This window comes from Thamnophis sirtalis, unplaced genomic scaffold, assembly GCF_051295495.1.
Source record: "Thamnophis sirtalis isolate CommonGarterSnake01/CBP01778 unplaced genomic scaffold, rThaSir2_p1.2 scaffold_3, whole genome shotgun sequence".
In the NCBI taxonomy this organism is placed as follows: Eukaryota; Metazoa; Chordata; class Lepidosauria; order Squamata; family Natricidae; genus Thamnophis; species Thamnophis sirtalis.
In genome coordinates, this window is record NW_028261383.1 from 12,683,999 (window position 1) to 12,708,021 (window position 24,023).

Consider the following 24,023-nt stretch of genomic DNA (forward strand, 5'->3'; position numbering starts at 1 on the left):
CTATCTCAGCAGCCAGTCCTGGCCCTGCCCCTCCCCTCTTGTAAATCCTACCCAGCTGATCCCTCTCTTGAGGCTGCTTCTCCTGCTCCTCCCCTGGGCTGATCTTTGCTGATCCCTCAGCCTGGTGTGATTCCTCCTCTTGGCTCCCTCCCAGACTGACCCAGTCTGCTTTCTCCACCTCTTTGCAGCATGAACGGACACTTCCAGCACGAGGAGAGAAGAGAGACAACGGGATCGACCTCCTTCTGAACTAGCCTGGACTCTTAGGAGGAGCCGTTCAGGGCCTTCCAGCGTGCTGGAACCTGGATATATTTGGGGTCTTCTTCTTTGCTCTTCAGGTGCCTAATTTTATGCAGCAGCCCAAGATTGCAGAGACCCTTGATTAATGGGGGGAAAGTCCCCATATTGCAATGGATGCTTTCTAAGCAAAGAAGTGGAAGGAGTGAAAGTGAAAGGTGAAATTGAAAAAGATGGGGGTCTTTCACCCAAACTCTTTGTGGGCTTCCCAGATGCCTTCAAGAGCTGCCCATCTTTGAGAGCCTATGAATTAGACTATTTAAAGCAGCCACATCCTCCACCCTTGGACAGCTACAGGCCCACAAACCTTTTAATATTATAAAAATATAAACAAATATACATACACGCACACACACTATATTATACCTTTTTAAAAAAATGCTTTTTTATTATTAAAACAAAAACGAAACAAACACATAAAAAAACTTTCCTCAATTTTGTCAAGCATGTTGTTTGGTTACAAACTGTTGTGCATCCGTTTTTACAATTAAAAGTAAGATCACTGGTTATCCATCAAACGTAACTAAATACACCATTATCATTGAGCATTATGTGTTCAGGTTACCGCTAATATTAATCATCCATAGAATATACAATACTTAAAGTGTGGCATATTCAACTCCAGAAATAGTTTTCCATTGTTAATCCAAGTAGTTATTGAACATTTCAATTCATATATGTATCCATTATTCATTACATCATCATTAGTCCATTTAACATATAAAAAAATTTCCAGTATAACATGGTCAATACTTACAATTATACATAGAGTTCAAATCATCCCACTCTTATACATTAAATACATATGATCAAACACTCTTATTTCACAGCAAAAAAACTTTCATAACAATGACTATAACTTTCTGGTGGTACACCACATGTGGTAGTATGAGCCCGGCGTCTGATGACATTTCCAGCATTTTTTGGATTTGTTCTTAGACATTCTTGCTATTCTCGTTGGGGATAAGTGCCATCTGTAAAACATCTTATACAAATTCTCTTTATATGCAGTTGACATTGTCATTTTATAGTTTTGAGACCAGTTTTTGCCATTTTTCTAGGTCAAAATTTCCCCCACAAGCTAACATAGTTTCTTTAACTTGTTCTTCCTGTAGCTTCACCTCTTAATAGGTAGCCATAAAGTTTTAAAATTATTTTTCATCAATATCTGTTAAGATTTTATCTAATTCAGTCATTTTATCATAAAAACCCTCAATTTTTCGATCTTCATTGTATCTAGAATGTATTTGCACATATGAATACCAATGAATTTCAATTCCTTTCTGTTTCAAATCTTTTTTTTTCTTATCTTTTTTATTTCTTTTCTTTTTTGGTTCAAAAGTTTTATTTTCTTTTAAAACAAACATCTCATCATTCCTCAATCAGTAAGACATCGGAGTACAATTTTTGTGTATGTCAAAATAGTTCTAGTTTACCACCAAATTCTTGTCTAGCCTAATGTATACCCCTCCCTCCCTCCACCCTCCCCCAACCCCCCTCCTCCTTCCCCCCCCCCCCCGACTTCCCAGAACCCGTACACGGTATGGATTTTTAACAAACACAGTCTAAAATCTATTGAGAAAAAAGAAATAAAGAAATTAATGACATCTCTACATTGATCTTAGCTTCTTCTTGCTGAGCTAACTTTAAACAATTTAAATATTTTTGTTTTTCCTAAATTTATTTTAAAACCAGACACTTGACCATATTGATTAATCGTATTAATTAAAATGTTTCAAATCTTGAATGGATTTAAGTTCACCCTCTGTATTTAATACTTCAGCATATCTAACTGTTTGTTCCTTTTTGTATATTATTGAATATGAAAAAGCTTCAATGGTTGATATCCAGACTGGAATTTTTAAGTAATGTAATTTCTTAATCTTCTCCCAGTTTAATAACAGAGCCTCTCTTATATAATGTCTTCTAAAGTAACCATGTGCTTTGGTTCCCTTATACCAGTGTTTTTCAACCTTGGCAACTTGAAGATGTCTGGACTTCAACTCCCAGAATTCCCCAGCCAGCGAATGCTGGCTGGGGAATTCTGGGAGTTGAAGTCCAGACATCTTCAAGTTGCCAAGGTTGAAAAACACTGCCTTATACCATAAGAATGCATGCCATCCCAGCAGCAAGTCGTGACCCTCTAAGTTCAAAAGCCTAACATTTCTTAACATCATCCAATCCTTAATCCACATCAGACTTGTTGCCTGGTAATATAGCTCCCTATTATATCTTTTATTTGTGGCCCAAGACAATTTCTCCTCACTCAGTGCAGCCCAAGCAAAGCCAAAAGGAAGGACACGGCTGCTTTAAAGCATTTTGTGTGAATTCAATCAGTATTTCAGCGTCTTCTACCGAATCAAAAGTTTTACAAATGTATTTATTTCTTACACAACTAAACAACTTTCGGCAGCTCACAAACATAGTCAAACTATGAAGAATACAAAAACTAAAAACTTGGAGCCTCCATCTTCCTTTCAGGAGCCCCCATGTCCTTCTACAGGATGGTAGAAGGCTTCCTCTGATTTCCACAGGCAAAGGCTGTCCTCAGCGGCTTCAGTCCGTCTCCTGTTTGGCTCCTTTCCAAAATCCTGGCTCAGGAACCAGCCTCTCATTTGCCAGGGATTCTCCTGACCCACAAAGTCCAGATTCACACAGTGGATGTAACTGAGTCGGTCACGAACCTAAGAGATACGTTTCCATAACCTTCTCACACTGGGTTTCTTGCGACCTGGGTGAATTTTACCTTTAGGGATTTGTGTCTATTGTGTCTGGAATCCATTTGCATGAGATGCTGCACCATAAACCGACCAGTCGATTAAAACAGACGAAAGTTACATCTGTTGTGAACCCAGAGAGAAAAGGGAGGACCTGAAGGGGAGGCTCATCCTGCAGACGGCCAGTTTCCAGGGACTCACCAGGAATTGGAATTGGAGCCTCCGTTGGGTTCTGCTTTCCCTGCAAGGGCAGCCAAGAAGTCAGGCTGGAAGAAAGGAGGAAGCTTTCAGCTGTTTATTTCTGCAGAAATAGAGAGTCTCCCCTTTGGGACAGAGGACCAAATCTAGCATGCTGTGTAAAACACGGCTCAGATATTCACACAGAAAGTTTGTTATTTACAAGAGATCTACGTGAATTCTTTCACAGGATTAGTGTCCACATGTGCTCAATTACATTTGTCCTTTGAGGCACAAAATTACATTTGTTGTACTTAAGAGAGAGAAACCTTCCTATCCTTTCATTGTCAGGAATCTCCTGTCGCAGGTCTGTAGTTTGTCTTTGTCTGTCTCACAAAGAGAAAGGGAGCTTACACAATCCAGCAGCTAATTGGATCAGTTCCATCTTTCGCTGGCTTGTTTCTACATGATTTGGTTAATTTCTGGCTGGCTTGGTGCTTAAAACAGTATTTGAGACTTTTTCTTCTGATGGGATGGTTTCTCCTTCGTCCCTTTGCTAATTGAGAGGAGAAACGGCAAAGCTGAAGGCCAGCAGGGGGCGCCAATCTCCAGCTCATTCGTGTTTCTGGCAATTCTTAGGGCTGCCTTGCTGAGACTTTCTGGATCTGACACATTTTCAAAGATTTATATTCATTATATATATAGAACAAATATTATGTTCTATATTTTACATTTTTGAACTATCAAGCTATCCCCTCCTCTTCCACACAGACAGGGACTAATTTCCACTCTCTACATGCTCTGTGGAAAGGTGACTACAGAAGAAAGACGATTCAAGCCCTAAAAAGACCATTGGATGTTTCTCATACTTTGTTCATGATAGGAAATGTAAAATCTACTGAATTGGGGAATCATAATAACTGTAATCAGAAGAGAGATTTATTATTTTAGTCCAAGGAGCCTCCAGAAGAGCCGCCAAAGGAGAGAGCAGCCATCTTAGTTTATTGTGGGAAAAGAGAAGAGTTTGGAGCTTCCTAAAGATTTATGGCTTCCCCAGAGAAGAAAAGGAAACAGGGAATTCATATATTATATTTGATACCTCTGGCATTTTCCCCTAGAGAGAAATATCTTTGCCTTGAAGATGTCACAAAAAAGCCTTTGTGCATTTTTATCCAGAGCGAAGATCACTTGGGGCATCTGAGGTAAAAGACAGAATCATAGGACTGGAAAGGACCTCAGAGGTCTCCTAGTCCACCCCTCAGATCCAGGCAGGAGACCTAATACCATCCCACTCTGACAGTTCTCCAGTCTTCTTTTGGAAACTTTCAGTGAAGGAGCATCAGAATTCCAGGATGTCAGTTATTCCACTGAGTAAATTGTTCTCACGGTTAGAAAATTTCTCCTTACTTCTAGGTTGGATCTCTCTTTAACAAGCTTCCACCAGTTGCTTCCACGTCCTGCTGCCTGGGGCTTTGGAGAAGAGCTGAATCCCTTCTTCTCCGGGACAAACCCTCAAGTGCTGGAAGTCAGTTATCCTGACACACACGAACCCCCTCCCCGCATTTCTTCTCTTCTGTAGGCCTGGCATACCGAGCTCTCTCCATGGTCCTCCATACCCTTCAACCTTCCTTTAGCGTCTTTGTTGCTCCTCTCTGCTCTCTTTCCAGGGTCTCAGCATCTCTTTTGAATCCTGGAGACCAGAAGTGGAGCCAACACTCCAAGGGTGGCCTCACCTCTGCAGGATAAACCGGAATGATCATTTCTCGGCTTCTCTTAATGTTCTCCCTCTGTTGATGCAGCACAAAACTATGCTTGCTTTTTTGGCATCTCCACCTGATCTCCCACTATGAGGGGCTGTGAGAGGTCTCCCCTCCCCCCAGGGCCAGAAAAGGCTCCCGCTTTTCCCCTCCCCCAGTTCCTCCCCTCCCCCAAGAGGCGGAATGCCTGGAAGGGGGTTTCCTGATGGAACTTTCGCTTTTCCTTTCCCTCTCTCACCGGTTGCGTCTGGACGTCTGCCTAGCAACAATGACGACTTGAGGGTACTTTTTTTCAATTGGTTCAGCTTGGCCAATCGCCAGCTTCCTCTGGATTGTTGCGTTGTTGATCGTCGGAGTGAGTCTCCATTTGCCTGCAACTTCGAGAGACAGCAGTGCTGGTCGAGGATCGCGGCTAAGCCGCTAAGATGGCCCTGAGCTCTGCGCCCCCATGGATCGGGGTGCTGCTGGCGATCGCCCTATGGGAGAGCTGTGTTGGTGAGTCCCTTTGGGGCCTTCTGGAGTTCCGGCCTCTTTTTCTTCCAGGGACTTTTTTATCTCCCCTCCCCCACAAGGTTTATTCCCAGAAATAGAATCCTGCTTCGGTCCTCTTTCTAGTCCGCTCCCCCTCCCCACTTTGGCCATTTTGAGATTAGATACCAAAGCCTGGATGGGATTCTGCTGCCTCCCCCCCCCCTCTTCCCCAGAAGAGCCCCTCGGGGAGCAGGACAAGGGTGGCCCCTCCAGATCTCCGTCAAGTCTACCTGGACGCCCCCAAGCGCAGTTCTTTCCCTCCCCCAAAGCGGAGATTGTGGGAAAGCGGCGTTTGCAGGTGATCAGGTCAGTTCACGAACTTCCTGGCTGCCTTCGCCCAACCCCTCCGCCTGGCTCCTCTTCCCTGCCTTTAGCCGGGATTCGTGGCTCTTGGGGGCTTCTGGTGCTGGGAGGACCCGGCTGGTTTCTGGAATCGGTTCCGTGTCTTGGCAGAGGCTGCTGTAGTGGAGCGATCCGGGCTCAGATTGTCCTGTGAATGCAGCAGGATGAGAGTCTGGAGAGAAGCGCTTCTTAAATCATCTTCCTAAAGATTTCTCCTTCCTGGTTTTCACTTCTTTTTAATCCCTAAAAAATCTTTGATGTTTCTCGATCAGGACTTTGCATGTCAGAAACTGAAATCCTTTTGTATGTTTATCTCGGATTCCCCAGAGGGTTTAAAGGTGACAGGACCCTCCTCACAGAGACTGAATTTAGGGAGAGGATCCCAGCTGAGCCCCCCCAACATGTTTCGTCTCAGCAGGGACCCCCAAGAAGCCTCAGTGGGGGCAGGGGGTGGGGGCAGGGAGGGGAGGCCCCAAGGGCTTCTGGGATGAGGGGAATTCTGGGAGTTGAAGTCACAATTGACCCAGAATTTATGTTGCTAAGGGAGACATTTATTACGTGAATTTTGACCCATTTTATGACCATTTCACTGCAGTCATTAAATTAGTAACAAGGTTTGTAAGTGAATCTGGCTTCCACATTGTTTTTGCTCATCAGAAGGTTGCAAAACATGGCCACACATGACTGCAACCGTCATAAATATGAACCATTTGTCTCAAGTGTCTGAATTCTGATCATGTGACAATTGGGGAATGCTACAATGGTTGTAAGTGTGAAAAACGGTCACAAATTACTTTTTCCAGGGCCCATGTAACTTCAAATGGGCACTAAATGAACTGTTGTAAAAAGAGGACCACCTGTATACCGCTTCACAGTGCTTTTACAGCCCTCTCTAAGCGGTTTACAGAGTCATCATCTTGTCCCCAACAATCTGGGTCCTCATTTTACTGACCTTCAAAGGACGGAAGCCTGAATCGATTTTGAGCCAGTCAGGATCGAACTCTGTGGGCGGAATTAGCCTGCAATGCTGCATTCTAACCACTGGGCCACCTTGGCTCAAGGGATGAGGGGGAGCCCCACTGAGCCCTGGGTTCAAAGCCAATTCCTGTTCGGATGACTGAGCTCTGGGACGGGAGGGGGGATTTCCCAGCGGGGTGGGGGGCAGGAGGAAGATCCAGGTGGCTACATGGCATCATTGCTGCTCCCTTCGCTCCCCCTCCGCCTTCTGAGATCTCCCGAGCTTTTGAGGGGGGTGGTGGCTCTTGGCAGCTTCTGGTGCTGGGGGGACCCGGATTGTTTCTGGAATCGGTTCGGTGTTTTGGCAAACGCCGACACTGAACCTTTGAGATAAGGCTGCCCTGTGGATGCAGCAGGAGAAGAGAGAGAAAGGCTCCTTTGAATAAGGTTTCTAAAGATCGGCCTTTATTATGTTCACTTTCTCCTCCGTCCTAAACCCCAAAATCCCCAGAGCTTTTCTCTAGGACAGGCAGGGATGTTTCCACCCCAAATCCTCCACCTTCCATTTCAGGAGCTCTCAGCAAGGGTCAGTTTGCAGAATCCAAAATATTTAAAATGTACGTATTTTTCCTTAGGAATCAGGAAGGGGCCATGGGGGGTTCCTGGCTGTTTGCTCTGAGAAACTACCCTATGAATGGAGCAGCTTTTCAAAAGACAGAAAGAAAATCTGTCAGGATCTTAAGGGTTAAAGAGGCTGGTTGGAGGCAGAAGAAGAGAAGAACCTCTGGATGGGGAGCATGAAATGAAGGGCTTGCTTGGTGACAGACAGGCCCAAACTGACCTGAAGGGGTTTCTTGACTGTGAGGATGTCCAACCCGAGTTCCATTCAGACGTTTCTCCTCTCAGGCAGACTTCAGGCTCCCTCACTGCTCAGCCCCACAAGGGAAAGAAACAAGGGTTCTGGATCACAAAGAGTCCGATCCCCCCTCCTTCTGTTGGAGAAAAGCTCCGATCCCTTTGGATTCTGAAATCGCCCCAGAGCAGGAAGTGGATCTGGGGCTCCCTCTCCCCAAAAGCTCTGAGAAGCCTCCGGGATTGTGGGGAGGAGCAGGAAGGGGGAGGCCCAGGCCTTTGCCTTGGACTGGGAAGGACTGGGAGGCCATACTGGAGGGAATGGGCAGTGGGACCACAGGCAGTCCTCTACTTAAAACAGTTCATTTAGTGACTGTTCAAAGTTGCAATGTCATTGAAAATAGTGACAGAATTTTTCACACTTATGACCATTTTAGCGTCCTCATCATCACATGACTTGGATTTGGATGCTTGGCAATGGATTCGTATTTATGACGGTTGCAGTCTCCCCATATCACGTGACCCCCTTTTGCAACGTTCTGACAAAGTTAATGGAGAAGCCAGATTCACTTAACAACCGGATCATTAACTTAACAACTGCAAGGATTCATTTAACAACTGTGGCAAGAAAATTTGTAAAATGGAGCAAAACTCACTTAGCAAATGTCTCACTTAGCAACAAAAAATATGGGCTGAATGATGGTCATAAGCCGAGGACTCCCTGTGTTTATTTCTCTGGGCTTTGGAGGTCCTGCCCTTTTCCATGGAGACCCAGGTTCTGCCCAAATAAGTCCCATGAACGATCCTGAAAATGATCTTTCAAATCTTTGGTGAAAGAATTTCTCACCTGAAGAGATTTCAGAATGGAGACCAAAAAGGGGCCTTGGGGATTTTCCAGTTTAACAGATTTCCCAGCTGCATTTTATTCATTTTATTTTCTTTTTATTCGTGTCACCTGGTTAGAAGTTGTTGTTTTTCTGTTCAGTGGGCAGCCTTAGAGTCTCTTCCCAGCTGAGTCCCCCCCCCCCCCCCATGGTTGGTCTCAGCAGGAACTCAAGCAGCCTCAGTGGGGAGAGATTTGGGAGGCTACATGGCTTCATTGCTGCTCCCTTCTCTGCCCTCTTTGCCTCCCCATATTGAGGTTAGGGTGAGGGTTCACATCAGCCTCTGGTCTCACCCAGATTCCCCCTCTCCCGTTTTATAACATCTGCAGCTTTTAACCAGCCACTTTGCCCCCCAGTGATGTCAATGGAAAGTTGGGGTGACCAGGTGGGGTTTTCTGCTGCTTTTGAGCTTCTGGGGGTGGAATCCCCTCTTTTATCTGTGGGGCCACTGCAGCCTCCTTGGGGCAGAGACTGAGCAATCCAGAAGGGGGTTGGAGGGAGGCCTTGCTGGAAGGGGGGAGGACACAATTGGGGCAGGTGAAGTTTGGGGGACCCGACCTTCCCCTCTTCTCTCACCCCCCACTTTCCCTGCCCTCCAACCCTTCAGGCCCTCCAGAAGCTTCTTCTCTCCTTCCCAGTCGCCCCCTCATTTCACCTCCTGCCTCCTCTCCCCCCAACTCCCCCTTCCTTTCCCCCCTTCCTCCTCCTCCCCCAGCTCTCTTCTTCTTCCTCTCCTTCCTTCTTCCTCCGCAGAGCCTCAGATGGGAGCCTCCATGGGATCCGGGTCCTTGACTGAAGCTCCCTAACTCTTCTCTTCATCCAGGCGCCTCCTCCCACTCCCTGAAGTACTTCTACACCTCCATCTCGGACCCCAGTCAGGGCCTGCTCCAGTATGTCTCTCTGGGGTACGTGGACAATCAGCTCTTCATTTACTACGACAGCGACAGCCGGAAGATGCAGCCTCGAGTCTCCTGGATGGAGAAGTTTGGGAAGGAGGTTCCCCAATACTGGGACATAAACACCCAGAGAGTACGTGACTCTGAGGAGGCGTTCAGAGTAGGCATGGAGACTCTGAGGAGTCGCTACAATCAGAGCGAAGGTGAGTGATGGGTCGGGTGGCTCTTCTGGCCCCATAATCCCCTCCCCAGGAACAGAGGAGGGAGAAAGGGGTCCCTTCAAAGGGAAAGGCTCCTTCCACACCTTTTGAAAAGTCTTTTTTTAATATGTTTATTCTTTTATTTAATCAATATAAGATTGTCCTTGTCTAAGGTGACCAGACATCCCGCTTTTTTTTTTTTATTAAAGAGAGATAGTATACATGTGAAATTGTTGAAATCTAACATATAGTATATGTTCCCCCCTCCCCTCCCCTCCCCCCAAACACCCCACCTCCGTCCCCCCCCCCCCCGACTTCCCAGAGCCCGTACACGGTATAGATTTTTAACAATCACAGTCTAAAATATATTGAGACAAAAGAAATTAAAAAAAGGGTTAATAACATCTCTACATTGATCTTAGCTTCTTCCTGTTACACTAACTTTGAACAATTTAATTCATTCCTGATCTTAAGCATAGGCTATCTGGAATTTCTTAGTCCCATATTTGTTTTGTATATAGTCAATCCATTTTTTCCAGTCTCGTTTGTATCTTTCATTTGAATGATCTTTCAGATATGCCGATATTTTAGCCATCTCGGCTAGGTTTGTAACTTTCAATGTCCATTCTTGAGTTGTAGGCAAGTCTTCCTTCTTCCAGTATTGCGCCACCAACAGTCTTGCCGCCGTTATTAGATGCAGAACCAAGTTAGTCTCTACCACTGTAAAGTGAGTACATATACTTAGTAAAAATAACTGAGGAGTAAACTTTATCCTTCTTTTCAAGATATTTTGCATAATCCACCATATTTTTATCCAAAATGCCTTAACCTTTTTACAGGTCCACCATATATGAAAATATGTAGCATCGAGAGAACCACACCTCCAACATTTAGGCTGTACATTCGGATACATAGAGGCCAGCTTTTTAGGATCTAAATGCCATCTATAGAACATCTTATAAAAATTTTCTCTCAGGTTTTGAGCTTGTGTAAATTTCACATTTCTTACCCATATTCTTTCCCATGTATCCAACATTATTGGTTCTTCAATATTTTGAGCCCACTTTATCATACAATCTTTGACTAGTTCTGTTTCCGAATCCATCTGTATTAGTACATTATATATCCTCTTTATATGCATTAAGCTTTGATCTGTTATTTGTTTAAACAAATTATCCTCAACTTGGATAAAACCAATTTTTTAATCTATTTTCCACCTGGCCTGTAATTGCCCATACTGGAACCATGTTTGAACTACCTTCTCCTCTTTTAATACCTCTAAAGATTTTAGTTGTAGAACCCCCCTTTCCAGAATGAGAAGCTGTCTGTAGGTAGTTCTATCCTGTTTTTGTGCTGTATTCATATTTTTAATTGTATGTCTAGGATTTGCCCACATGGGTATCTTGTCATTTAATTTATATTGGTATTTTTTCCAGACCCGCAGTAAAGCATTTCTTAAAATATGACTTTTAAAATTCTTATCCAGTTTTTTGTTGAATAACAGATAAGCATGCCAACCATATACCAGATTGTGTCCCTCGATATTCAGTATTCTATCATTAGTTAAATGAGTCCAGTCACTAATTACAGATAGCGCCACTGCATCATAATATAGTTTTAGATTAGGTAATTTCAAGCCTCCTCTCTCGCGTACATCTTGCATTATTTTCATCTTTACCCTCGGCTTCTTTCCTGCCCATACAAATTTGTTGATACCCTTCTGCCATTCTAAAAGATTCGCATCTTTTTTAAGTATAGGTAACATTTGGAAAAGAAATAAAAATTTTGGTAGGATGTTCCTTTTCACTGCCGCTATCCTACCCAGCAAAGATAAGTGCAATTTCTCCCATTTTTTCATCTCTATCTGTATACTATGCCAAAGTGGTTCATAATTATGCTTATATAATTTCCCGTTTGAGGTTAAAATATTAACCCCAAGATATTTGACTTTTTTGACTACCTCACATCCTAGCATCCCTCCTAGTTCTTCCTTTTGTTTAGTATTCATATTTATAGCTAATATTTTTGTTTTTCCTAAATTTATTTTAAAACCAGACACTTGACCATATTGATTAATCGTGTTCATTAAAACCATACTGGATTCCTGCGGTTGTTTCAATATTATGACCAAATCATCTGCAAAACCGCTGTCAAACCATCTGTACCTGGTGCTTTCCCTAACTTTAGTTGCTTAATTTCCCCTGAGGTTATTGGTTGGTTCAATTTTTGCCTGTGCTCTTCTCTAACTGGGGGTATTTTCTCTTTATCTAAGTATTTGTTTATATCAAAACCATTAATTTTATCCCCTTTATACAATTCTGTAAAAAATTCCCGAAATGCCTTTTGAATCTCCTCCTGTTGAAACACCTCCTTCCCTCTATAAATCAGTTTAGATATATTTCGAGTTTTCCTTTTTTTCCTAATCTGATAAGCTAACCATCTGCCAGGTTTGTTTGTATTACAGAAAGTATTGTGTTTTGCATATAATAAACTAGTGGCTACCTGGTCAGAGATCAACATGTCAAATTGAGATTTTAATATGGAAATTGCTTCCTTAACTTTTGTATCGCCTGGATTCATTGTTAACTCCAACTCTTTCCTCTTAATTTCCTCTTCCAATTCTGTTCGTTTTAGCCCTTGTTTATATCTATGTATTTTATTTATATTTATCAGCACTCCTCTTATATACGCTTTGCTTGCATCCCATACAAATTCCATAGGTGTACCCTTATTCATATTCAAAACAAAGTATTCAGATAACAATTTTTTATAATCATTAATGTACGCTTTTGATGGGACAGTCACGAGTCTTAGACTCTGCCCCTAAATCAGGAACGCTAGAGAAGGGGGCGCGGAACGCTGGCTTTTTAAATCAACTTTTTGGAAGGCGGATGGGAGGACGGATGGGGCGAGTACTGAAGTCATCCCGGCTGAAATCACTTTTAAAAAAAGGCATTTAAAAAAAATCCCACTTTTAAGGCGGTGAGCAGATCTAATGCTCCTTCCAACTCCACATAACAGAGAAAGGGAGAGGGGGGAGAAAGTTAGGGAAGGAAAGAAGGAAGGAAGGAAAAGAAGGAAGGAAAGAAGGGAAAAAAAGAGTGACTGGCCTCATTTTATCCGAGCAGGTTTTCATGCCTAAAATGGGACTAGAAACTCCTAATTTCTTGTCTGGTGCCTGAACCACTACTAGGCAAACTGGCTCTCTTATCCATATTTGATTTACTGTGACCAAATATCTTCCAAATCGTGCCAGGAAAGCAATGAGGCACAGCTGCACTGAGCAGCAAGAATTATTTTTACGGCTGTGCAGTTTCTCCTTTTGCAAAACTAGCAGATTAAACAGCAAACTCACCACAAGATTGCAAGTAACTTCTAAAACCTCTCAAATAGCAGTTATCTGAAACTACCCAGTGAGCAGAGTTGGGTGTTGATATTACTGTATCTCTGTATAAAGCCATGAATTTGTTATAGAAGGTCATAGACAAATAGCTGTCCTTTGGGGTCATTACAGGTGTCTGGAATAGAAGAACATGGGTGTTTTCTGATACGGAAGCATTTTGTATAAAATAGAGTACAACATTGGCTAATAAACAATAGCTCCAAACTTAGTTTTAAATTCATACATTTAAATTCATTGCTATTTTCACATACTATGTGAACGAGACAGTTTTTATATTCCAACACTTCAGGATACAGTGCTAAGCTTATTGCATTGGGAGATTTTGTACAACATTTGCTTAAAATATTTAAGAAAAAAAAAGGGTTGGATATTTTGTTGTTTAGAATGCAAAGCAAGCACACTTCAATTTTAAGGGACTGGGATTATTTCCATATACTGTACAGCTAGACCTCGATCTACAACCACAATTGACCCTAAAATTTCCATTGCGAAGCAAGACGGTTCCTCATTTCATGACCTTTCTTTCCACATTTGTTAAGTGAGTCACTGCAATTGTTAAGTGAACCATGCAGTCATTAAGCAAGTTTGGCTTTTCCCGGTCACTTTGCTTGTTGGAAACCAGCTGGGAAAGTTGATCGCATAATCCTGGATACTGCAACTATCATGAACACATGCCAGGTGCCAAATTTTTTTTGACCATGTGGTCATGAGGATGGTGCAGTGGTCATAAAGGAGAAAAACAGTCACAAGTCAGAAGAGCAACAAAGATGATTAGGGGACTGGAGGCCAAAACATATGAGGAACTGTTTCTGGAACTAGGTATGTCTAGTTTAATGAAAAGAAGGACTAGGAGAGACATGATAGCAGTGTTCCAATATCTCAGGGGTTGCCACAAAGAAGAGGGAGTCAAACTATTCTCCAAGGCACCTGAGGGTAGAACAAGAAGCAATGGGTGGAAACTAATCAAGGAGAGAAGTTCCAACACTGGAAGTTTTTAAAAAGATGTTGGATAACCATTTGTCTGAAATGGTGTAGGGTTTCCTTCCTAAGCAGGGGGTTGGACTAGAAGATCTCCAAGGTGCCTTCCAACTCTCTTATTCTATTCTAACATATACTGTTTTAAAGAAGCACAGAGGGAACAATCCTCCAGGCTTTAGTGACCATCACTAAGTGTTGTAGCTTATGATTCTTGATGAATGTATTCTTTTATTTTTCTTCATGTACACTGAGAGCATATTCACCAAAGACAAATTCCTTGTGTGTTTAGTTTAGCTTCTCTCTCTTGAAAATGTAAGCTAGCATAAGGCATTATAATGCAAGCTAGCCTTAGCTTTCAAACAGTTCATTTAGTGACCAAAGTTACAATGGCATTGAAAAAAGTGACTGATGACCATTTTTCACACTTAGCAACCGTTGCAGCATCCTCATGGTCACGTGATCAAAATTTTGATGTTTGGCAACAGATTCGTATTTATGATGGTTTCAGTGTCCTGGGGTCATGTAATCGCCTTTTGTGACCTTTTGACAAAATATAAAATTTGTAATCAAGCCCCCCCACCACTCCCCGCTCAATGGTGTCCCTCTTTACCAATCTGAAAATCTGGTCACCTTATCCTTGTCTCCATTGCTGACATTTTCTGCCAATTGCAGTTAATGGAAACATGTTTAAATTTCTCCATCTCTTTTTCTGGATGTTGATATAAACTGAGGTAAAAAGGGACCGAAATCTCTCCTCCCCCCATGACAGTTGGAGGGTCCTGGGTGGATCTCCTGCTGTGGGGGAGGAAGGGGATCACAGGCCTCTCCCCTCCCTGAAAAAAGGGCAGGTGGATCCTAAGGAGATCCTGGGGGAAGCAGATCCTCATCCTTCTCTCTGTTTCCACCCAAGAGAAATGAGGGATCTGGTGCAGATCCACCTGGGGAGACTAGATCCCTTTCCTTCTCCCCATTTTTGGGGGCAATGAGGGGGGCCCAAACGCCAAGAGCTTCTCCTCATCCTCCACTTGGAAGGAGAGGCCAGGAGGCCCAAGTGGGGTGGGGGGCTCTTGGAGGGGGGGATCAGAGGTCCAGGATCCTCCCAATGGTCTTGAGAGGGAAAGACAGGAAAGGAAGAAGCCTCCATTTGGGGCCCTTCCTGGCTTCCCCTCCTTGGTCCCTCAGGCTGAACTCCTGCCCTGCCCTCTTGGAGGGGCTGCCCTGGATGTGGGGAGGCTCTTTCTTCAGCATAAGCCCCCTTCTGCCACCTTTGGGGGGAGAAGATTCGCCTCCAAGAAACCTCATTTAGGAAAAGGGATGGAAGGAAAAAGGCTCCTTTTGGCTGAGGAAAACCTTCTCCACAAACATCCCCCATTTCCCCTCCTTTCCTCCCAAGAGCTCTGCCAGTCCTGCCCCTGATCCCCCAGGATCCCCCCAGATCCCTCCAGGCCCCCTGCTGGCCTCCCAGGGGATCAGAGCTGGGCCCAGAGGGCTCCCCCTGGTGGAGGAAGGAGGAAGGAGAGCGGCCGGAGGGGAGCGGAGCCTCCTTTCCAGGCTAAAGAGCCCCCAAGGTCCCAACCTTCCCTCCAAGGGAGGCTGCTTCCCCCCCCCCCCATCGCCTGGGTCGCCTCCTCTGGACCTTCCCCGGCTCCCTCCTCTCCTTTCGGAGGCCTTTGGACCACAACTGCTCCCAATACTCCAGATGTGGTTGCTCTGCCTTGATTCATGTAGAGGCTGTGTGACATTTGCCCCTCCTGTGTTTTCAATACTATTTTAATGATCCCTGATGTCCTTTAAATTTCCTATCTGATTTTTACTAAAACCTTTCAACAAAAAGATAAAAACTAATAGAAAGTAACATAAGGAAAGGAGAGAGAGAAAAGTTTATAACTTCACAGCAGTTATAAATATAAATATATTTTAGCCTCTCTAAAGCCTCCTTTCTTAAGCTTTTGACCCTGGAGGATCCCTTGAACTATTTTTCAGATGTCAGGAAACCCCCTGAACATCCAGGCTCAGAGATGGGCCAGAATTGTTTCATGCGGAGACCTGTAGAGATGCATTAATAGTGTTCTTACACTAAACATCACAAACGAAACTTGCCTTTTCAATGTGATCCCTGTGCTTTCTTTTTGCTGCACAAATATTCAATTCTGTGCCAAACCTGAGATAAGAACACATTTTATCTTCAAGGGAAAGAAGACAATTTCTGTCTTAGTTTTGATGCTTCTGGAATGACAGAATTTGTTCTCAAAAGTTGAAAACTGCAGCCAAATATTTAGTGTTTTCCTGTGAATGGCAAGAGATTCTTCTTGTACAGAAATCCAGAACTATTTTTTCCATGGGGATATTAGGGAATCTCCTCTTGAGGGCAGGATCAGACTGGATCTCCCAAGGATCTTCCTCTCCAAAGGGAAGTTCTCTGGCTGAGCAGAAGATGCAGAGAAAGGATCCCCTCACCTGTCATTCCTGGGTGTGGAGAGGAAAGGAGAGGACTGGTCAGTTTAGTTCAACTCTACTTCCAGGTGGTTTTCCCTTAGATTCGAGGGTTCCTGGCGTCCTTCCTCCCTCTCAAGCCCACACAGGAGTAGAAACAATTCAGGATTTCCTTTTGGTTTTCTTTTAAATCCAAGAATCTCTTCACTTGAAGTTGAAATATCTTCTCCAGGGCCTTCCAGAGCCTGTAAGCTTCAAACTTCATTCCAAAGGTCAATAACCCTTTGGGTCTCCAGATCAGACTGGGCCACTTGCTGCTGTTGCTGAGGGAAATATTCCTTTGGGGCACTTCAAGACATCATTCCCACATTGCACTAAACCATGGTTTGCTTCTGGTTAGCCCAAAGTGGGAACCAGCCCTTGTGACTTGGTGCTATTTGTGAACACAGAGAATGATTTATGGTCACAGGGATCCCTGCAAGCTTTCTGCAGATCAAGCAGATCCTCTTTGAGGCACAAGATTCTCATTCCCTCTTTGCAGCTGCAGGTTCAGGCAACTGTTCCCTCTCTGGGATCCTCTGCTGGCTTTTCCAGATTCCCTTTTCCTGGGGAGCTTCAGGGGCTCCGTCCTGGGGGGAAAATGCAGAGATGCTGGTCGAGGGAAGGGAAAAGGGCAATTACTGATGGGGATTTCTTTCCCTTGGATGCTTGGGAGGAAATGGGGGTGTCAGTTCCTGTGTAAAAGTCCCTGCAGGGAGGGGGTCTCTGTCTATCTTCTGGACTCCCCAAACCATCCTCCTGTCTGTCTTTCAGGCCTTCACACATTGCAGCGGATGTATGGCTGTGAGCTCCAGAGAGATGGGAGCAAAAAAGGGTTTATCCAGTATGGCTATGAAGGGAGGACCTTCATCACCTTTGACAAGGAGACCCTCACCTGGGTGGCTCCCGATCCCCAGGCCCAGATCACCAAGAGGAAATGGGACGCTCTTTCAGGAATGAATGAGAGACAGAAGTCCTACCTGGAGAAAGTCTGCATTGAGTGGCTGGAGAAGTACCTGTCCTATGGGAAGGAGACTCTGCTGAGGACAGGTGAGCATCTGGATCCAGGCTGGACTTTCCTCCTTTATGGCTGGATCTCTTGTACACATTCAGCCCCTTTGGGTCCTTGGTCTTTAGCCTGTTTGCTCTGGTGGGAATCCCCCTCCTCCTCTTCCTGCTCCTCTTGCATGTAGACCCCCCCCTCTCCCCTAGGTCTACCCCTCCCGCCTGGGATCCTTCATCCCTCCAGGATCAGCTGGATGAGATAAGCATCAATGGGGGAATTGCAAACAGGAGCCCCCACTGATGATTGCCCACAGCCCCTCCCTGCCTGGGGAAGACCCTCTCTCTCTTTCATTGGCATCAATCTCTCTCTGCCCCCCCCCCTTTCAGAGACAAAATCTCTTTTCCCAATTGATCCCTGTGAGATTCCTTTGATCTCTCTTCCTCTTAAAATTGGGGTTGTGTCCCTTGGAAAGAGGCCTGGAGCAGCCTCAGATTCAGGGGAGCAGAAGAGTAAAAGAGTAAAAAAAATGTAGGGAGAATCTTCTGTGTGGTTGTTGTCTTGAAAGGGACCTTAAAAGACCATCTCCACTTTCCCTCCCCTGAAGGGAGCAGCCCAAGATCACTCAGAGTTCAAAGTGGCCAGAGAGGAATTTCCTTGGAGCCTCAATTGGCTTCCGGATGTTTTTCAGGCTGAGTCCCTGGGAAGGACTCAAAATCAGGAGTTCTTCTGGTTGAGCCTTTTCCAGATCTGGATAATTTCCTAAAACTCTTGGAGAGGCTGCAAGTGTGGAATGTGAATCTTTGGATTAAAACTAAGTGGGGGGAGATTTTCCTGCCCCTCCAAGTTTCCCACCCACCTTCCAGGCTTTGGAGGGGCTCAGAGTTAATTCTTGGGGTGCCATTTCTGCAGAGACCCCAATGGTGACAATGAGCAGCCGGACGGAGGTGGAGGATGGGATGGAGACGCACGTCTGCCGCGTGGATGGCTTCTACCCCAGGGAGATCGATGCCTCCTGGAGGAGGGATGGGGAGGTATGGCTGGAAGAGACCTTCCATGGGTCTGTGGCCCCCAACGCGGATGGGACCTACCACTACTGGCTCACCATCCGGATCGACCCCAAAGAGAGGAGCCGCTATCGGTGCCATGTGGAGCACGACGGCCTGCAGGAGCCTCTGGACTTGGAGCTGAAGGGTGAGAGGCTGCAGGGGGGGAAGGCTGGGCTCTCTGGCAGGCTGGAGGGTGGTGGGAGAAAAATCTGGCCCCAGATGTGTCCAGATGTGAGCATAGCTGAGCTTTCATCCATTGGTCCTTCCAGTGTTTGAGGCTGGAGAAGCTGCAGGGACCAGACCGTAGAACTGACTTCGGGTGATGGAAAGGACAGAATCCCATCCCAATACTTGGCCGATCCTGATGAAATTCCCTCAGATCCTCTCTTAGGCCTTCCCTGTTTCTTTTCTCCAGCAGAAGAGCAGAAATGACGCTGAGCCCCAGAAACAGATTTCCTTTTGCCTTGATAAGACCATACTTGGAATTCTTCATCCAGTTTTGGTTGTCACAATACAGAAAAGATGTGGAGACTCTGGAAAGAGTGCAGAGAAGAGCAAGAAAGATGATTAGGAGCCTGGAGGCTGAAACATATGAGGAGCAGTTGCAGGAATTGGGCATTTCTAGTTTAATGAAAAGAAGAATTGGGGGTTACATGATATGTTCCAATATCTCAGGGGTTGCCACAAAGAAGAGGGAGTCAAGCTATTCTCCAAAGCACTTGAGAGCAGGACAAGAAGCAATGGATGGAAACTAATCAAGGAGAGAAGCAATACAGAACTGAGGAGAAATTTCCTGATGGAGAGAATTAATCTGTGGAATGGCTTTCCTTCAGAAGTTGTGGATGATCCATCACTGGAAGCATTTAACAAGAGACTGGAGAGCCACTTGTCTGGAATGGCATAGGGTTTCCTGCCTAGGCAGCGGGTTGGACTAGAAGACCTCCAAGGTCCCTTCCAACGCTGTTATTCCGTTATTCTATTTCTGCCATTTTTATGCAATTTCTGGAGTGGACAAAGAAAATGAAAGGGTGTACTTTAAAAAAAAGGCGAGGTGATATGAACTATTTTATTTCAGATAATAAAATGCAAACACTGAAACTGAAGTAAAAAGCATGCAGAACTGCCCAATTCCACTCAGAGTCATGACTAATTGGAGCAACCTATAAAAAGAACAAAAATGTTTTTGTTTAACAAATGTTTGTTTACATTATTGTGTTGGAGAAGTTTTTGTTTTGGAAGCTGCTATGAGTCAGAAGATGGCAAAGGGCTGTTTTTGAGTGGAAAAGCCAAAGATGAATTCAGTTGCCTTCATGCTGGGCTGGTGTGAGAAGAAGGCAGCATCCTGAGGACACGTCCTCTAACAACGGATAGCAAGGCCTCTTCATGTTACCTTGAGAAGGACCCAAAAATGAGCCCATGGAGTTTTTAATTTGGGGTATTTCCAGCTTTCACTTCTTTAGATCTCTTCCCTGGTTGGGGAGATTTTGGGGGGTTCTCCTTCAATGATCTGCTCTTTCTCCCAATTCAGAACCAAACAATTCAAAATCCAACCTGGGACTTATCATTGGCTGCGTTGTGGCTGCCCTTGTCCTGGCGTGTGCGATTGCTGGGATCCTGGTATTCTTCAGTAAGTATCTTTTTTGGGGAGGGGGGGTGATGGAAGGAAGATGGGGAGATTCCCCCCCAAGTCTCTCCCTTTGGGGAGCTTCTTCTGGGCTTCCTTCTGTCCTGTTTTCCCAGCCCTCTTGGGGAGCATCTGAGATCTCTGCCTCTTGCTGGTACTCCAGTCTCTTTTCAGCTGAGTCTGAGATTCGGGCAGTCCTGTCTCCTTCTGAGTTGGGAAGAGGCATCCCAGTTCCTTTGTCCCTTTCAAAGGCTTTGGTCAAAGAGCAGCAGAGAAGGATTTCCATGGAAACCTCCCTCCCCTCCCAGCTGCTCCTTCTGCTTCCCCCAATTCCCCTCCATCCACCTCGGAGGCAGCAGGTCTCTCTTGGGGCAAATCAGGAGATGCATTTGTATTTTGAAGATCTTTGTTGATGGGACAAAAGGTCTGAGAAATATCTCCTGGGGTTCTTCCTCCTACGTAGGGAGAGTTTGGATGATCTCTGGAGGATTCTTTTGAGCTTTCACTGATTTTTTTGTCTTTCCAGAGAGACGTCAAATCAACTACAATGCAGCACCAAGTGAGTGATTTGCCCTCTTTACATGTAATCTCCAACAGAGCAGGGACCAGGGACACAATCAGTTGAGTGGTGTGTGTGTGCTATCTTCCTCTTCATGCTAAGAACCAGGCTGGGGAAGATGGACCCTCTTTTCATTACAGCCAGGCTGTTCTTGGAAGTGGAATCCTCAAGGAGAAACATCTGGGAGAAGGAACCTTCAGGAAGAGGAGAAGACCCGGCTGGTGGAAGGTCCCTCTGACTGAGGACATGCCCCCAAGTAGGCAGAAAGAAAAGACTTTGCCAAGTGAGAGTCAGAAGCTCCATAAAAATTAGGGATAAAAGGGGGCATTTTGAGGGAAAAGGAGCTTTGGGGGATACCAGCTGGATCTCCTCTTGGTCTCCACTTCACAAAGGCTCTCTAAGTACAAACTGGTTACAAACAGGAACTTTGGATCCATCTGTATCTTTTTAGGTCAGCTCTGCCTTCTGGTCTTGTGTGATATAAATACAAATGTTAAGAATTCTTTCTGATGCCTTTTAGCCAAAGCAGTTGGGTTCAAACTCTCTCCATGTATTTGTGTGTCTTTATTTGTGTGGGAGAGAGAAAGGGAGGAAGGGAGCTGGAATCGGAAAGAGCTGAACTTCTCCGTCAATAAGCCAAGAGACACAGAAAGACAGACGGACATCCTCCCTCATCCTCTTTTTCTTTCCTTCTTTTCCAGCAAGTGACAGAGGATCCAGCAATTCAAACCAGGGTAAGTTGGAGGGAGCAGCTGCTGCATGAGCCATTCTCTCCCTTTGCAAGACTTTTTGGGGGGGGGATGAGGGGATGAAAAGAGGGAGAAGGTCCCACTTTTTTAAGGCCCCCCTAATTCATCCTCCCTGGGTTCCCTCTGAATCTGCTTCTGGTGGAATAATAAGAATAATTGGAGCCACTTTGGCTTAGTGCTGAGGGCTCCAGGCGAGGCTCTGAGTTCTGCTTAGGCATGAAAGCCGGCTGGGTGTCACAAAATCCACTTTCCTTGCACTGGTTGATTCTGCAGAGGAGAAGAAGAAACTCTCCCTGTTGGATTCAGGCAGGGAGGCAGCCCAGAGTCTGCATGGTGGAGCCTTGGCCCCCTTTGGAGGAAAAGGGCCTCAATTCACAGAGGGGAAATGGGGAAACCACCAGTGAGGCCATGATCCCCAGTGGTTAGAGACTCCTCTGGTGGCATAGCTGAGACCTGGATGACTGTGGAAGGGGGGGGGGCACTCTCAGAGATGTTCCCATCCAGTTTAATGATTGGCGCCAACCGATACCCCAGGGCAGGGGAAGTGGGGTTCAGTGGTCATCTGGGAATCTCTTCTGGCACTCAGGATCCTCCCACCTCACATGTCTGGTTGCGAGTTTTTGTTTTTGAATCTGGGCTCAGGGGAACAATTGGGCTTGTTGCTCCTGTACCAGCCTCTCTCCTGCCTCAGCTGTTGGAGGCCCTTTCAGGGCTGGCATGGAGTTGCCCAGGATTCTGGTCCTGGGAGATTTCAATCTGATAAACAAAAAAACAAACAAATAAAAAGTCCGATGTCCTCACAGAGGTTCATGAAGCTGCAGAGGTTGAAGGGAGAAGAGAGAGATTTGTCCTCCTCAGAGGACCCAAACAAGGCAGAGACTCACTCTGTGTCTTTCTCTCCAATGCAGGAAGCAGCCGGGTCATTTAGCAGCCTCCTCCCAGGTGAGTTTCCCCTTGTGGGGGGGCTGCAGGGGGGGGGAGAGGGAGGAAGAGCTTTGAAGTCAAATGACCAGTCGATGATGAAGATACTTTGGGAAATTCTTCCCCTGTTCCTCTCAAACATTACAAGGGAAGGAAGGGATTTGGGGGAGAGGCATTGGGGCTCTGAGGAGGGGTCTGCCTGCCCCTCCAACCCTTACCCAGAAAGCCCAGACTGTGGCCAGGCCCCTCTCAGGATCTGACTGTCCTGGATCAGGAGCCTCAGAGAGCTGCAAGCAGGAGATCAAAAGGTTCCCACTGCAAGGAGGGGAAGAGGGACGGATAAGGGAATTGAATTGAATTGAATTTATTGCACTTATATGCTGCCCTTTTCCCCGAAGGGGACTCAGGGCGGCTCACAATCCAAATCAGGATTGTGACTTGGGTCCTGCAGTCACGGATGGAGAGGGGGCTTCTCTCCTTCATCCCATCTGGGAATCCCTCCCTCCGGATGCTGAAGGGAAGACCTGGACTCTCTGGAAGACATAAGGATCCATTTATACTTGTCTCTGGACTAAAACTGGATTTGTATTTTTCCCCTCCTCTTAGCAGCCCCAGTGGACCCTCCCAGCAGGAGGAGAGAGGAGTGGACAGTCCCAGCAGGAGGAGAGAGGAGAGGAGTGGACAGTCCCAGCAGGAGGAGAGAAGAGAGACAACAGGATCGGACTCCTTCTGAATTAGGCCGGACTCTCAGGAGTCCTTCAGGGCCTTCCTGCATGCTGGAACCAGGATGGATTTTTGGTCTTTCATGATCACTTTTATCATCGGATCAGTAACCGTTTTTAATTTAATTGAGGAGTAGAGGAAGAAAGAGAATCTTATGTGTTTATAATCGTAGGATCGAAAGAATTCAACTTGGATTTACTAGATATTATTTTATTTGTATCCTGCCAAAGGTATTGAACGTGTCCAACACACATTCCTCCTCCTATCTTCCCCACAAGGACAACAACCCTGTGAGGTGGGCTGGGCTGAGCGGGAGTGACTGGCCCAAGGTCACCCAGATGGCTTTCATGCCTGACGCAGGACTTGAACTCACAGTCACTTTCTAGCTTGGTGCCTTCACCACTAGGCAAAACTGCCTTGTATAACTTTGTAACAGCTCTGTAATATAGCTTGATGCAGCCATGTTGTTATTTCCGATGACTTTAATGGGCTCCTGATTGACAGGTTTTAGAGAAGGATTCATGGAGAATGTGGGGAGGAGTATGATGAAGAGTTGCTACTTTTACTTTAAGGGAGAGTGATAAACTGTTAATCTCTCTCATACTTGCTTGGGCTGAAAGGAGGTTTTTCCGCACATTTTTATTTAAATCCCTATTAATTGTATAATGAAGGCCTGTCAATCGGGTGGCCCAAGGGCCGGATACATCACATGCAGGCCACGCTCACCCCAGCTCTGCAAAGGCAAAAATGTTCTTGATATGTCACAATCCAGCATGCAACACGATCAAGTTTGACACCCCTAATATACCATATTTTTGGAGTATAAGACCCCCCTTTTTCCCTCACAAAAGAGGCTGAAAATCTGGGTGCGTCTTATACACTGAATACAGCATGTTTTGCCTCCCGAAACCCCCCCCCCCTTCACCAAAATG

General features: G+C 45.4%; 3 protein-coding genes across 4 annotated transcripts in view; 2 read left to right on the plus strand and 1 right to left on the minus strand.

Annotated features, from left to right (window-relative positions):
• The window catches only part of LOC106541424 (major histocompatibility complex class I-related protein 1-like), a 201,545-nt gene extending 178,197 nt beyond the window's left edge, over positions 1-23,348 (plus strand). The window contains exon 9 of the mRNA XM_087711305.1: positions 22,978-23,348. The gene's annotated coding sequence lies outside the window, so the exon portion shown is untranslated. The remainder of the gene's footprint in view (positions 1-22,977) is intronic.
• Positions 1-24,023, minus strand: part of LOC106552957 (major histocompatibility complex class I-related protein 1-like) — a 554,120-nt gene that overhangs the window by 466,781 nt on the left and 63,316 nt on the right. The window lies entirely within an intron of this gene.
• LOC148047206 (major histocompatibility complex class I-related protein 1-like) lies at positions 5,327-23,043 on the plus strand. The gene is made up of 9 exons (XM_087711354.1): positions 5,327-5,443; positions 9,338-9,613; positions 17,238-17,513; positions 18,379-18,660; positions 20,044-20,142; positions 20,666-20,698; positions 21,400-21,432; positions 22,356-22,389; positions 22,975-23,043. The coding sequence occupies exons 1-8, from the start codon at positions 5,374-5,376 to the stop codon at positions 22,373-22,375; spliced, it is 1,089 nt and encodes a 362-aa protein (XP_087567480.1). The 5' UTR covers positions 5,327-5,373; the 3' UTR covers positions 22,376-22,389; positions 22,975-23,043.